This window comes from Tamandua tetradactyla, chromosome 2, assembly GCF_023851605.1.
Source record: "Tamandua tetradactyla isolate mTamTet1 chromosome 2, mTamTet1.pri, whole genome shotgun sequence".
In the NCBI taxonomy this organism is placed as follows: Eukaryota; Metazoa; Chordata; class Mammalia; order Pilosa; family Myrmecophagidae; genus Tamandua; species Tamandua tetradactyla.
The window spans coordinates 102,151,564-102,165,071 of NC_135328.1; the positions used below are offsets into that span (position 1 = coordinate 102,151,564).

At 38.4% G+C, this 13,508-nt stretch overlaps 2 protein-coding genes across 7 annotated transcripts in view; one reads left to right on the forward strand and one right to left on the reverse strand.

The window, feature by feature from the left end:
* Nucleotides 1–8,731, reverse strand: part of ABHD17B (abhydrolase domain containing 17B, depalmitoylase) — a 39,284-nt gene extending 30,553 nt beyond the window's left edge. The window contains exons 1-2 of one of the 3 annotated variants that reach the window (XM_077148422.1): nucleotides 8,563–8,731; nucleotides 8,003–8,107 (exon numbers count right to left, since the gene is read on the reverse strand). The gene's annotated coding sequence lies outside the window, so the exon portion shown is untranslated. Of the gene's footprint in view, nucleotides 1–8,002; nucleotides 8,108–8,386; nucleotides 8,436–8,562 lie in introns of those variants that run through there. The other 2 variants (XM_077148423.1, XM_077148420.1) reach the window with 2 other exon arrangements.
* Nucleotides 8,732–8,864: 133 nt separating this feature from the next.
* C2H9orf85 (chromosome 2 C9orf85 homolog) overlaps nucleotides 8,865–13,508 on the forward strand; it is a 69,268-nt gene continuing 64,624 nt past the window's right edge. The window contains exons 1-2 of one of the 4 annotated variants that reach the window (XM_077148424.1): nucleotides 8,865–9,772; nucleotides 10,979–11,083. In XM_077148424.1, the coding sequence (XP_077004539.1) occupies nucleotides 9,671–9,772; nucleotides 10,979–11,083 (207 nt within the window). In that variant the 5' untranslated portion in view covers nucleotides 8,865–9,670. The remainder of the gene's footprint in view (nucleotides 9,773–10,978; nucleotides 11,084–13,508) is intronic. The other 3 variants (XM_077148425.1, XM_077148426.1, XM_077148427.1) reach the window with 3 other exon arrangements.

Here is a 13,508-nt window from a genome sequence, read left to right on the forward strand (position 1 = left end):
ATTTGCAAAGTCCCCTTGGGCAAATGGTGAGAAAGGGGGAAAATTCAACTTCCCCAAGTGGAGAATTTATTGATATTCTCACAAACAGCGGGGACAACCAATTCAATAGCAAAAATCTTGGGGTTTGCTCAACCGAAACTTAACCCCGCAAAGGACAGGCTAAGGCTACTTAAAATTAGGCCTAAGAGTCACCCCTAAGAGAATCTCTTTCGTTGCTCAGATGTGGCTGCTCTCAGCCAACACAACAAGCAAACTCACCACCCTCTGTGTGGGACATGACTCCCAGGAGTGTGGACTTTCCTGGCAATGTGGGACAGAAATCCTAGAATGAGCTGGGACTCAGCACCAAGGGATTTAGAAAATCTTCTCGATCGAAAAGGGGAAGAGCGAAAGAAGACAAAGTGTAAATGGCTGAGAGATTTCAAACAGAGTTGAGAAGTTATCCTGGAGGTTATTCTTACACATTAAATAGATATCACCTTTTAGTTAAGGCATAATAGAGAGGCTGGAGGGAACTACCTGAAAATGTAGAGCTGTGTTCCAGTAGCCATGTTTCTTGAAGATGATTGTACAATGATGTAAGTTTCACAATGTGACTGTGTGATTGTGAAAACCTTGTGTCTGATGCTTCTTTTATCTACCTTGTGGACACATGAGTAAAACAGATGGGTTAAAAATAAATAAACCTATTTATTTATTTATTTTTATTTTTAACACATGTTAAAATAAATTTAGATTGAAATGCTAGTGATCAATGAGAGGGAGGGGTAAGGGTATGGTATGTATGAATTTTTTTTCTGTTTTCTTTTTATTTTGTTTTCTGAATTAATGCAAATGTTCTAAGAAATGATCATGATGATGTCTATACAACTATGTGATAAAAAAGAATGTTCATATTGTGCGTTGATTGGTTTTATCAATAAAAATTTAAAAAACACTATTACAGGGCGCACGGGTGGTTCACTAGTAGAATGCTCACCTTCCATGCAGGAGACCCAGGTTCCATTCCCAGACCATGCACCCCACCACACACACACCAAAAAAATACTGTTAGAGCAAGTTTATGTTCTATTTCTGAAAAGTGTCATTTAGCAATTTCTTAAGCATAAGAAACAATAAGCAGAGTATCTAAATTAATAAGAGAAAATAGTTCATGAGCTGTTCCTTTTAATTATTAATTTTCCAAAAGTTTGGTAATAAGTAGAACTCCTAGAAATCAATTTGCAGCAAGATGACATGAAATAGTAAAATAGGAAAAATACTGTTATTAGTTCTATTGGACACAATAACTAAAAGTTGTAATAAAATGTAATACGTACAGTATTTTTGCATATAAAGTTATTTCATGATTATTTCCTGGCAAGGGTGGTTCAAGGACTGGTGCCAAGTCTGTAATAAAATTTTTACCTTTGGCAAAATGAGAAAAGCTAAGGACAAGTGGAATATATTTAATAAATTTAATTTAAAGGGTTGCCTTATGTTTTGAGATTATGTTCTTCCTACTTTTCTAATGTTAAAATGTATTTTCTTTGTAATAAAATGATGACAATAGGTATTAAGGTTTTATTTTATTTTTTGAAATGATTTTACTGGGAAAAACCTAAAATTAATAGTCTTTGTTTTGAAATTTAAGTGTTTCCATGAAACAAAAATTTTAATACCACTGGATTTAGGAACTAGAAATAAATGCATTCAAATCACAGCATTATGTAGTTGAGTGGTTTTAGGCAGATTATTTCTCTTAGTCTCAATATTGTCATCTGTAAACTTTGCAGAATTGTGAGAAGGATTAAATTTAAATTCTTAGCATACTAAATGAATAAAAATAAACTGTTTTACTTAGAACAGGCATGTGTTTGATATTATCTTTCTGGGCCCTAAAAGTCAGCTTAATCAAATCCTGATCCCTTTTTCCCTCTTGATGATAATCCCTCCACATTTATTCTAGAGCGTTCCATTATCTCCAGCATCTTCAGTGACCCACCTAATCAGTTATCCCTATTCTTTCTTGTATCTTCAGCCTTTCCCACACTTCTGTTCTATTCCTTCAGTGTATAAACATATATAAGAGTTTCCTCTTTAAAAAAAGTATTTTATCTATATCCAGATTCTAACTACCATCTCTGAGTGGCCTTGAGAATCAAATTTCTTTACTTCTCACTTCCCAATATTCTTTCCAACAGGTCCCAAATGAATCCTGATCTAACATCATTAACATCATTAACTTGTTATTTTAGACTCACTGATAGACTCTTAGAATGTGCAACAGATATTTTTCGCTCTCCAATTTATATGATGACTGTCCATTCCTTAAACCAACTCCCAAACTTGGCTTCTTTGATGGTCTCTTCATTCTCACAGACTGTCTTCCTTTTGTTATCTTTTGTCTCTCTCACCCAAACCCAGAGCTGTAAGGACAACTTTCGTTATTCTTTTGTCTTCCCTTTATCTTTTTAGCTCACTCATAGCCAAGGCTTTAACTACCACTTAAACACTGAGGTCCAATTGAAATCTCTAATGCAGACCTTTCTCCCTTAAGCTCTAGACCCTGAACATCATCCTCTTCACTCCTCTTACTCAGTCAAGGCCTATCTCCTATACATTTTCTACACCACCCCCCAGCCACATCAGCTCAACCACTCTTAAGATTATAAATTCACTCACATCTGTTTCATATCTCTCAAATCCATACTCCACATACTTCAGCAAGGTAGTATCATTTTCTTGTTTAAAATTTTTTAATAGCCTTATAAATCCCCTCGAATAAGCCTAAATTCCTTCGCATGCCACACATAATTCTTTCCACTCTTCCTTCTTTCCGGTCTCTAGGCTTATTTCTGAGCATTTTCCCATTCACTCATTCTACTGAAGATGTTGTTCCTCAGTAAGAGACATGTTCTTTATTGCTTCTATGTCTTTGCATCTACTGTTCCTTCTGTTAGTAAACACCTCCTCAACTTGCTAACTCCCTACAAACAAATAAAACGTTAACTTTTACAGGTTTTTGTGTCAGTCTCTCTTTAAGCTTTACTTCTTTTTCGTGGAAAAAAGTCCACTCTGAGCCCAAACCCATGGTGACTGATTTAGATAATCTCTTCGGAGTAACTTTAGTTTTTTGTGTGTGTGCTTGTGTGCTCATTAGGTCATGATGCAAAAAGTCATGGATTCTGACAAATAAAAAATGAAAGCCACTACCCTAGGGGTTTGTATCAGAATGTCCTTTACACGTTACAAAAAAAACCCCAAAAACCCTCTTCACTGTTGCCTCTATGGTCAAAAACCTTTACTTAATAAAATTAGAGACACTGGGCTCTGTTGAAAAAAAGTGCTGAACAAAATGTAAGCTATAGTGTTTCAGATATAGACTTGCCAACAGAAGTTACTGAATGGCATTTTCTTTGATGTGTGGAGAATAATTTTTAATTCTGACAGTGATGATGGTAGAGCTACAGTGAAAAATTATCAGTACACAAAGCAGGATACTAATCAGAAACAAAGTATTTAGGCCACCTTCTGCACCATCTGCAGACGGCATTTTTTTGAAAAGCTTATTACATGAACTATTTCAATTTATTTTAACTTTCAAAATACACAAGAAAAATCTAAATCCATTAACCAAACAACCAAACAAGTTTATTGCAATAACGAGCTGAAAATGTCTTCCTCTTTTGTTCAGTTTTTTTAGGACTAGAGTGGAGACTTGCCTATACCAAGTTTTAATAAGGTTATTTCAATTTCCTCCCTTCTTCATTCAAACCCACATTAGCATATATTTATTTTTTAATACTATTCTTTTAATGTGCTAAATCCCCAAATAAATAAATTTTTACTGAATACGCTAATCCAACCACAATAAAAAGTATTTTTCAGATATGTGTGCTTTTAAGTGTAAGGACCTCTAAAACCTATTACCAATTCTAATATCACCTTTCCAGTCACTCTAAGAGAAGCTTCATGGGGAGAATGAAGCTATTTAATAACTAAAATATTAACTACCTATTTCCTAATGATTTTCCAAAGACCATGATCTAACAATATAAAATAAGCAACATGTTTTTTAATACTTTTAAAAAGAATCAATTTTACCAATATTGCTGAAGAAAAAAAAAATCAGAAAAGGGAAAAAATACAACCAAATACAGATATGATCCAAATTCTCCTTGACTTTGAGTCACTTGATGTGATTTAGCAGCTTCAATTTCTCCAAGTGCAAGATGATACATATCCAATGCTTACATCACAAAGTTGATGTGCAGTGATTAATGAGCTAATACCTATAATACAAGCTAACGCTCTAACATGAGGACACTCTATAAATACAAAACACTTTCTCAACAAATCTAAATATGATTTTCAAATAAGAAAAGTTTGAAAGATTGGACGCAGGTTTAATTTAAAGACTATATTCTGTCCACTCTACCAAGACTTAAAGCCCTCACTGATTTCATTATCTCTGCTTTTTCTCACCTCTCAATGAGGGTGACCCTGACCATCCTATGTAATAGGACAAACAGCCTCCTTTAATTTCCCTTATCCTTCTCAACCTTCTCTTTCATTCCAAAGTATTTACTACTCTCTAATGTAGTGTATATTGCATTTATTGTGCAAACTTGTCTATGGTTCTCTGCTAGGTGGCAAGATCTAGGAAGGTGGTGATCTTTGCTTGTTTTGTTTACTCATGTACCCCAGTTCCTAGAACAGTGATTGGAAGGACCTTGGAATATTCTTCCTTTCTCCCTGTTCTTTAGCTGTATGCAAGTTCAGTTATTCTCATTTTTAACTCCTGGGAAAATAAAAATAAATCCTATACCTAAACCAACATTACATTTGAGTATTTAAATTTAATCTAAATCTATTCTGTTAAACCACTACAGTACCATAAAAACACTAAAAAAGTATCACAAGTATCACTAAAAATATTCTAGCCAGAAAAAGTGATTAAAAAAACATGTAAAGCAAAGTGTGAAACAAAAAGGATGCACAGGTTGATCAATAATATCTAAAGAGGGAATGCTCAGTTTCTACAATGCTTTATGGGTATTGAACGTGAGGCACAGATGAAACCTAGGAACCAGGCTATTCCAAGCAGTGGTTCCCAAACATTATGGATGACAAAAAATAACAGTTAAATTAAAAAGAAAAAAAAAGGTGGAATGGCAGTTGTTGAATATAAAGAGAATATAAAAAATAGCAGTTATCTAATAAAACTGAAGATGCTCACACACTGTGGTCTAGCAATCTACTATCAGATTTCTACCTCAGGGCATTTGCTCTCAGTGAGGGCTTTTCAGTTTTTAAATGAATGGGGAGCGCAACTATCAGAGATCAGGGATGCCAGGCACTCTTCTTGCATAAAGGTAAGCTGCCCTATACCCCATGACTTTTGAAAATTCTGTTGTACATTCATGTGGGGGAGGGGTGCGTGACTAAGCCCATAATTATAAACAGGACCTAACAAAATATTTTTGTGTTGTTTTAACAAAGATGAACATTTTTAAGAATGTAAGCAGTGTGTAAAAAAGGAAGACTGTGTTTTTCTTTTTGTTCAAACTTTATTAACAATAGTTTTTTATTTCAGAAAATCATCTATCACAAGTATCATCACTCTTGGTATCTGAATTGTCAATCCAGCACAACTGTGTCAACCTGCATCAGTAACTGCTATATTCACCATTCAGAACTAGTAGTACCTACTGGGGCAGAAGTATGTGACTACTACTATTTCTTTCAGCAGTGCTTCTTAGACTTTAATGTGCACACAATCACTTAGGACTGCTGCCATGTTACTCAAGAGTTTTCGCCTGCCATGCCCGAGACCCAGGTTCAATTCCCGGTGCCTATCCATGCAAAAAAAAAAAAGCAAGCTACACAAAGGTACAAATAACATTATATTTAAATAGTCTTAAAACAATAGAAACAAAACTGAATAATGCTACGGATGTGGTAAGGCATAAATAAATGGATTGGAAGGATGCATGCCAGTTTTGGGTTAGTGGCTGGGAGTGGCGAAAAGAGGAAATGGGATTTAAGTGGGGTTCAAGGTACAAAGGAAACATTTTCATTTGTAGTTGTGTTTCTTCAGCTGGATGATGGGTACATAAATGTTCACTATACTATACGTCTCTGATACATAATATATTATGCCTCATTTCACCCACATTGGCAAAAGCTCTTGGACATACACAGGTGGTTTCTGGAAAAAGTGCTTAAAAAAGCAAAATTTCAGGATTGAAAGTCAAAAAGCCTGGGTAAAAGTCTCAGGTCTGTTTACTAATTATGTAACTTGAGGCAATTAATTTCTCATGTGGGCTTCATCTATTTCATCTGCAAAAAAGTTATAAAACTAAATTTCTTACTCACAAGACTAACTTGTAAGGCGAGATGTGAGAGGCAACTGGAGCAATGTGTGCTAAGTTGCTGTTAACAGGGAAGGAAGGGCAGAAGTATAATTTTTGAAAATTACGAGCAAGAGCTCAGATGTTAGAAATGACATATACCAGTAAATAAACCAACCAGGTCAATTTGCTATTCACTATTTTCTTGTCATCACTGATTCTAAAGATATAACACCAACCTTAACATGGGAGAAATTTTGAGTTATCGATTCCTAAATGATGGCATATAGACAGGAATTCTCCCCAATATAACCATGTTTCTTCATATTAACTCTTCATCAAGGAATTGAAATTCATAACACCAAAACAAAATAAGAGCAGCACATTAAAAAAACATTCTTATTTAACTCAGACATATCAATAACCAAAGAAACTGTTGTTTATATGGTTCTCAGTACCCTTTTCCTATGTAAGCAGGCGGCACATTTTATTAGCCCTATGTTACAGATGGAGAAATTGACTCAGATGTAGGACAGCTTGCCTGGAGTTGTACAATTCAGTGACAAAACTTGGAGTAGACACTAATTACCTAGGTTCTTGTATTCATTAAGCTACTAAAGACTTTATTTTGCAAAGATGCTTTATGGTAGTTTTGTCACAAAGAATAGAAAGTTCTTTATCAACTGTCATTTCACACCAACTTCAAAATGTGTAAATACACTTACGGAAACAAGTCACTTATCAATTAGAGTACTGCACACCAAGATACAAAATTATAACTGCCTAGCCTGCTAAAAATCTAACCCTATGCTTGCCAATTAATCTTATTAACATTAGAGAAAGAAGAGAGTTTGAAATAAGGGTGACTGCACTATTAATTTTTGTCTGGATCTCAAAACAGCCATTTTATAAAACAGGAATTTTCTTTCTCTTACAAGTTGAAATATGGTTACCACCACTGTACTTCTTTAAGTAATGCCTCTACACATTCCCAAATAAAAATAAACAGTGCCAAATTAAAACACAGGCCTTCATGATAAGTATCAAAATATTTGCTATGATTAAATGTTACAAATGTCACCCAGGGGAATTTGTTATAAACATATTAAGAGAAAAACTCTTTATGTTAACAGTTCATTTTAAGTCTCCCTGGTAATGTAAACAGATAAATGTGATTACATGTACCTAACCTTTCTATTCAGACTAATTAGGCTGTTTCAAATGCTAACACAAGATCTCCAATATTTCTTTTATTTACTGGAGTCTTAAAAAAACAACACTGAATCATCTAACGACCAAGTATTATATATTACAAAAAGTATTAAATAGGAATAGCCTTGACATTCTAACAGAAAAAATTTAAAAGTCACCCCTCTGTATTCCGTTATTCATTCTTTCGCTTACCAAATCTATCTCATACTGACAAATTAATCGTTAAAAAAATCTTGTGTGTGTTCTGGCGTTGGCAGAGATCTCGCCAGGGATCAAAGGTATGAACTTTCTTTTCTTAAAGAAAAAAACACTCGGGTTAAACTCTTATCTCTCTTTCACACAAAAACCCTCCACACAGTATCTCAATCTGATAAAACTTTGTTTCGAAGTCTAAACATTTTTCAAACAAAAACTCTAATTTTTCCAATCCAAAAGCGATTCCTGATGAGCCTTACCCTAGAGTTCTGAAACAGTTAAGATTCAAGTTGAACCCAAAGGAAAAGCATTCTCCGACTGCCCGACCGGAATTCACAAATCATCAAGCACGGTGCAGATTCAATCTAAAATCAAGGCAAGCGGAGATGAGGACACTGAGGCGAACGCTTTCAGGCACCCCCGAATCTCATAGTGAGCCGGGGGAGGGGAATGTGAACCCGACCCCCCCATCTTTCTGTCCACTGGGAGAAATGCAAAGGAAGTGAAAAACCCTGCAGGAAGATTCAAGACTTCCCCTAGTTTATAGACCCTCCCCAGACTGCCGCAGCCTCTTGCCACGCTGAGACCCTCCTGCCTCTTCTTCACTGAACGAACCATCAGAGAATCCTCTCAAAATTACAGACCCTATCGCGGGAGGCTTCCCCGCCTTTCCCGGAGACGAGAGGCTCCTGGTCGCCAACAACAAAGACGCCTCCCGCTCCCCTCCCCCCGCCCGAGCTCGTCCCTCCCGCGCTGCGGCTCTCGGCCTAGCGCCCCCAGCCCGAGCCGGCCCCGCCGCAGCGCCCCCGGCCCCACGCACCTGCACCTGAGGGGCCGCAGCTGAGGCGCCAAGAAGAAAGGGCCAAGAGGGAGCCTCTGCCGGTACACTGTCCTCGAGAGGGCGCGACCCGCGCTCCCGCCGCCGCCCGACTCTCCCCGCCCGCGAACCGGCCCGGCCGAGGAGAGGGACGACGGCTGCAGCTCCCGGCGCCCGGACGAGGAAGGACCGCGGCGCCCGAGGGGGCCCGGCTGGCGCTCCGGAGTCTCGCCTCGCGCCGGCCCTGCCTCCCGGCACGAACTCGCGTTCTGCTGACTAACGGCCCCGGCGTGAGGCGCTGGAGCGGCCGCCGCCGCCGCCACCGCCGGCTGCTCTCGGGGCCTCACGTCCCGCGCGGCCGTGGTCGCAGCTGCAGCCACCACCTCTCTTTCTGGCACTGCAGACACCACCCAGACCCAGCCTGGTCTTTCTTCTCTGTAATCCTCCTTTATTTGTTCTTCCTTCCTCCGCCTGCCAACCGCGGGGCTCACCCCCGCAACGAAAGGGAGGCTGGCGGGGAACCGAGGGAACGAGCAGTATCCTCACTGTCCCAGGAGTTGGTCACTGACTGGAGGAAGGTGCTAAAGCTGACCCGGGCTACAGCCTGCGAGCAGCCGGGGGGCGGGACAGAGCCCAGCCTAATCCGACTTCCGCCAATCACAACCTGCTCGGAAGAGTCGACAGTGCTCCTGCTGTCGGGAGAGGCCGAGCAGCCTCGGCAGGAGGCGGGGATTGCGGAAAAGAAGAGCCAATAGGACCAGAGGTTCCCCTTTTCTCAGTCTTGATGGACTGCCACGTTCGGACCAATGGAGCAATTCTCATTTCGAAGAAAGCGGGACTTGTTCGACTCGTCTGGGAAAGGATACGCGGAAGGGGAGGGGTCGAGAGTGGGCCGCGTGGAGGAGACCGGACGCACCAGAGGGGTTGGAGGATGTCCTTTGACCTCCGCAAGGAGTCACGTGGAGTGGGGACTGCTAAGCCAGAAAAATTCCTTCCGGTTCATTGACAGAAGCGTAAATTCCGTGGCATAGATTTTTTTGCTTTTTTTTCCTCTTTCTTTTTAAGCACTGCGTCTTTCACTAACCGGCGTGAGGAGATCGTGATTTCCGCGATGAGCTCCCAGAAAGGGAATGTGGCTCGTTCCAGGCCTCAGAGACACCAGAATACCTTTAGCTTCAAAAATGACAAGTTTGATAAGAGTGTTCAGACCAAGGTAGGAACCTGCCTGTTGCACTGAATCTGACTCCAGGAGGGAATGGTTCAGTGAAGGGGGAAAAGAGAGAGGAAATGCGAGGAGTTGGCGAGGGCGAGTGTGGATCGCAGCCCAGAGTGAGTCTTGGCTGCAATGCAATCCTTTCTAAAACGATGTTCCCACGCTCTTTTTTTTTTTTTTTTTTTTTTTTTGATCTGGGTATGTTGCTTCCTCGTAAACATATCTGGCGGTTAAAAGAAGTGAACGGGACCTTCATCTAACCTAAGGTGTAAATGGGGAAACTGAGTTGTTGAACAGTCTCATTAGGATCACATAGTTGCAGCAGGAAAAGGAGGATTATGGCAAGACTTTTTCCAAATTCGCACCAAGTTTATGCAGCCACTATTTGTTGTTTGGAAAAGCCCAAAATCGCAGGTTTGCAGGGAGAATGTGTCTCAGTTTCAGTGTCAACAGTATCTTGGGAAAGACAGTTTATGGCTATCTCTTTTGTAAAACTGTTTTGAAAATCAATTTAATTTGAAAATGTTCATTTTGCTGTTTATAAGTCATGTGCTTCTTTAGCAGATTTTCTGTAAGCTGGAAGAAAGTTCATATTGCTTACATAGCCCGAGATCTTGGGTTGTTTAAAACTATTGACTTCCCTCCTCTCTCCATGACTTGTATGGAGAGGAGATTCTGGAAGACAAAAGATATCCTGGGGGCCAGCCATCACATCACGTAAACCAGAGTTCAAATTTACTAGAGGTGGGCCTTGAGCAGATTGTTTAATATTTAATATCTCTGAGCCTTACTTTTGTCTCAAGAAACGTCTAGGATTGTTGTGAGGGTAGAAGAAATGATGTGTGGAAAGGTGTGGATCATTGTAGATGATACAAAAAATACTTTCCTGGCATTGATTAAGAAAAGAAGGTAATCTGTTTATGGTAACCTATGGTCTCCTTCCTGTCTTCCTTCACTTATACACCAAATTTTAATGAACACCTACTATGTGCAAGCCGTGTGCTCATGGGTATACAGTATTAAAAAGAACTGGCTCTGCCTTCACGGAGCTTCTAGTTTTCTGGGTGATATGGACAATAAAAGCAAGTAGAAAAATATATAATTATAAATTGTGATAAATGCTTATGAAGGGAAAGAATTCTGTAAAGAAGAATGAGGGCTATTTTAAATTGGGTGCTCAGAGGACCTCTCCTTTCCCCTTCTTAGGTCCAGAGGATATTCAGAAAGAAAATCTTGAGCAACACTTGTGAAGACTTTCATTGCTCTACGTTTTTCCACAAGGTTTTGATTCTGATGATTTTTCATCAGATGGTACAAAACGCTTTTAATAAGTATTCATCCACAGTGTAGCTGTTCGTAGAATTCTTGAACTTGTACTTTTATTGTGCACTTTTTGGTGTTGTCTAACAACCATGTCATTGTGGTTTTAAATGTTTTCACAGTTCTTAGGTTCAGACACTAAAAATTTCATTTTATTTATTGTATTGACTTTTAATTGTTTTCCCTTCTTTAAATTGTGAATAAATCTTGCTTCTCAGTCCATAGGGCCACCAGGGCCTACGGGAAATTCTGACAGAAACTGCAAGAAATGCTTTACTGAGGAAAGATCATTAGGTTGATTGCTCATGTGTCTAATGGGTAACTAATATTTGGCTGTGTTTATAGTATATTCTTGAACCAACTTTGTGCAACTAGTAAAGCTGGGATTTTGTGAGAAGCATCTGACCACAGGGTCATGACTATGGTTTACCCCCAAAAGCTGTTCGTTCGATGACATCTAGCAAAGGAGTGTTAAGAGATGCATGAGTCTCTATAACTCCCCTTAGAGAGTGGCAGGAACAATTCACTACTTGTGCCTTATTATTTCACTGGAGCCTTACGTGATAGTTCCCTTTTTCCTTCAGTATCAAGCAGTTTGTTAGGACTTCACTGAAAATTAGAAGTTAGATCATGACAGATGCTTTATTGAAAAGTTTTGTCTAAGTAGAGCAGAGGTGATAGCTGTCTTTACATACTTGAATATAGTCCAGAAGAGACTGAAGCATGTTTCAGTAGCATTCTGAGTGGCCAAACTTAGACCAAAGTGTCAAAGTCTGGGGCAAAGTGACAGAAATTTCAGCTCCAAATAAGAAAGTTATCTAATAGTAAAGGAGTATGCACTAGGATTTTGCAGCCTCCCCTTCACTAGGGATATTTGAGACCCCTTCACTAGGGATATTTAAGAGAGACCCCTGTGGTTGTTGGCCAGGGATGTCAATCATAGGACTTATTAAGGGGGGTTGGTTAACTAGGCTTAAATCTCTTTTAGTCATTTGGTACTTAAATGCTAATTCTGTAAAGGCACCCTTGTTTCCCTTACTGGGAAGATAGTGATGTGTAATGAAAAGAACATTGGACTAAGAGAAAAGGCCCTAGTTTGGTGATTTTATTTTGCTACGTGATGTAAAGCGATTTACTGTTTTTAATCTACAAAATGGGATTAATACTAGCTCCTACCTTACTTTCCTCTCAGGATTATTGTGGGAATCATTATAAAATATTTTTAAGAAATAGGGATACATATAGAAACTAAGCATCAAGTATAAGTTATTATTCACCTGTCAAAGACTGAAAAAAAATGCGTGTTGTTGAAGAAAATTGAAACAATGGAAAAATGTAAACAGGAAAAAAGTGAAAGTCCTTTCCCATTCTTAGTTCTGCTTCCCAGGACTTTCCACTGCTAAAGTTGTTATGTATGTTTCTAGACATTACTTTTAAAATACTGTGCATATGTATTGTATGTGATATGTGATAAAATGTATTTTTTCCTACTCATTCTGTAAAGTGGGTGCATCAGAACATAAGTTTGTTCTTTTTAATGGCTATATAATATTCTATAATATAAACATATAGTAACTTATTCAACTATTTTGCTATTAATAGAGATTTGAGTTTTCAGTTTTTCACTGTGAAAAATAAAGCTGTAGTGAAATTTCTGTATTGAAATATTTATTGCAGCTCTGTTATCTGGTACCAAACATTGTGGTAGTTGCTTAGGATATAGGGTTGAGCAAAATTTACACAGCCACAGCCTTTATTGAAGCTGACAGTTTAGTGGGAGAGATGACAGGCATCAATCGGTAAATCCTTCAAGTATGTTAATAGAAAATGTAGTCTTTATTAAGTTTGGAAGATTAAGGAAGACTTTGCTGAGATCTAAAGGATGAATAGCATTTAACTACATGAAAAAGTAGGAAGAACATGTATTATCTTCTTGAGGATGTTATTTGATATGGGTCGTCAGCATTGTCTTAACTAATATTTTTCTAAGTGTATTTCTTAGATCGCCAGGGTTACATGATCATTTTGCTGAGAGCTGGAATACATTTCATGATCAAATTACCTGAGGTATTTTACAATTTTAAAAACTTACTTAACCAAAGCTTGCTTGGCTATGGAACCCTTTTTTATTATTTATACAATATTTGCATAATATTTATATAATATTTAAATATACCTTTTTTATTATAGGTATTATGTAATACCTACTGGACTTGAGCTAATTTTTTGTGGAACACACTTATTTTTAAAAAATCTTAGCTATGCTCTCCAAATCATAGGTTTATTAATATAGCTAATATTTGTGTACTTAAGTGTGTTAGGCATTAGGCATATTTAATATACACTAATTTGATCTTCAGAATAACCATAAGGTAGGGCGATGCAGCCATGGCTCAGCAGGCAAGAATTCTTGCCT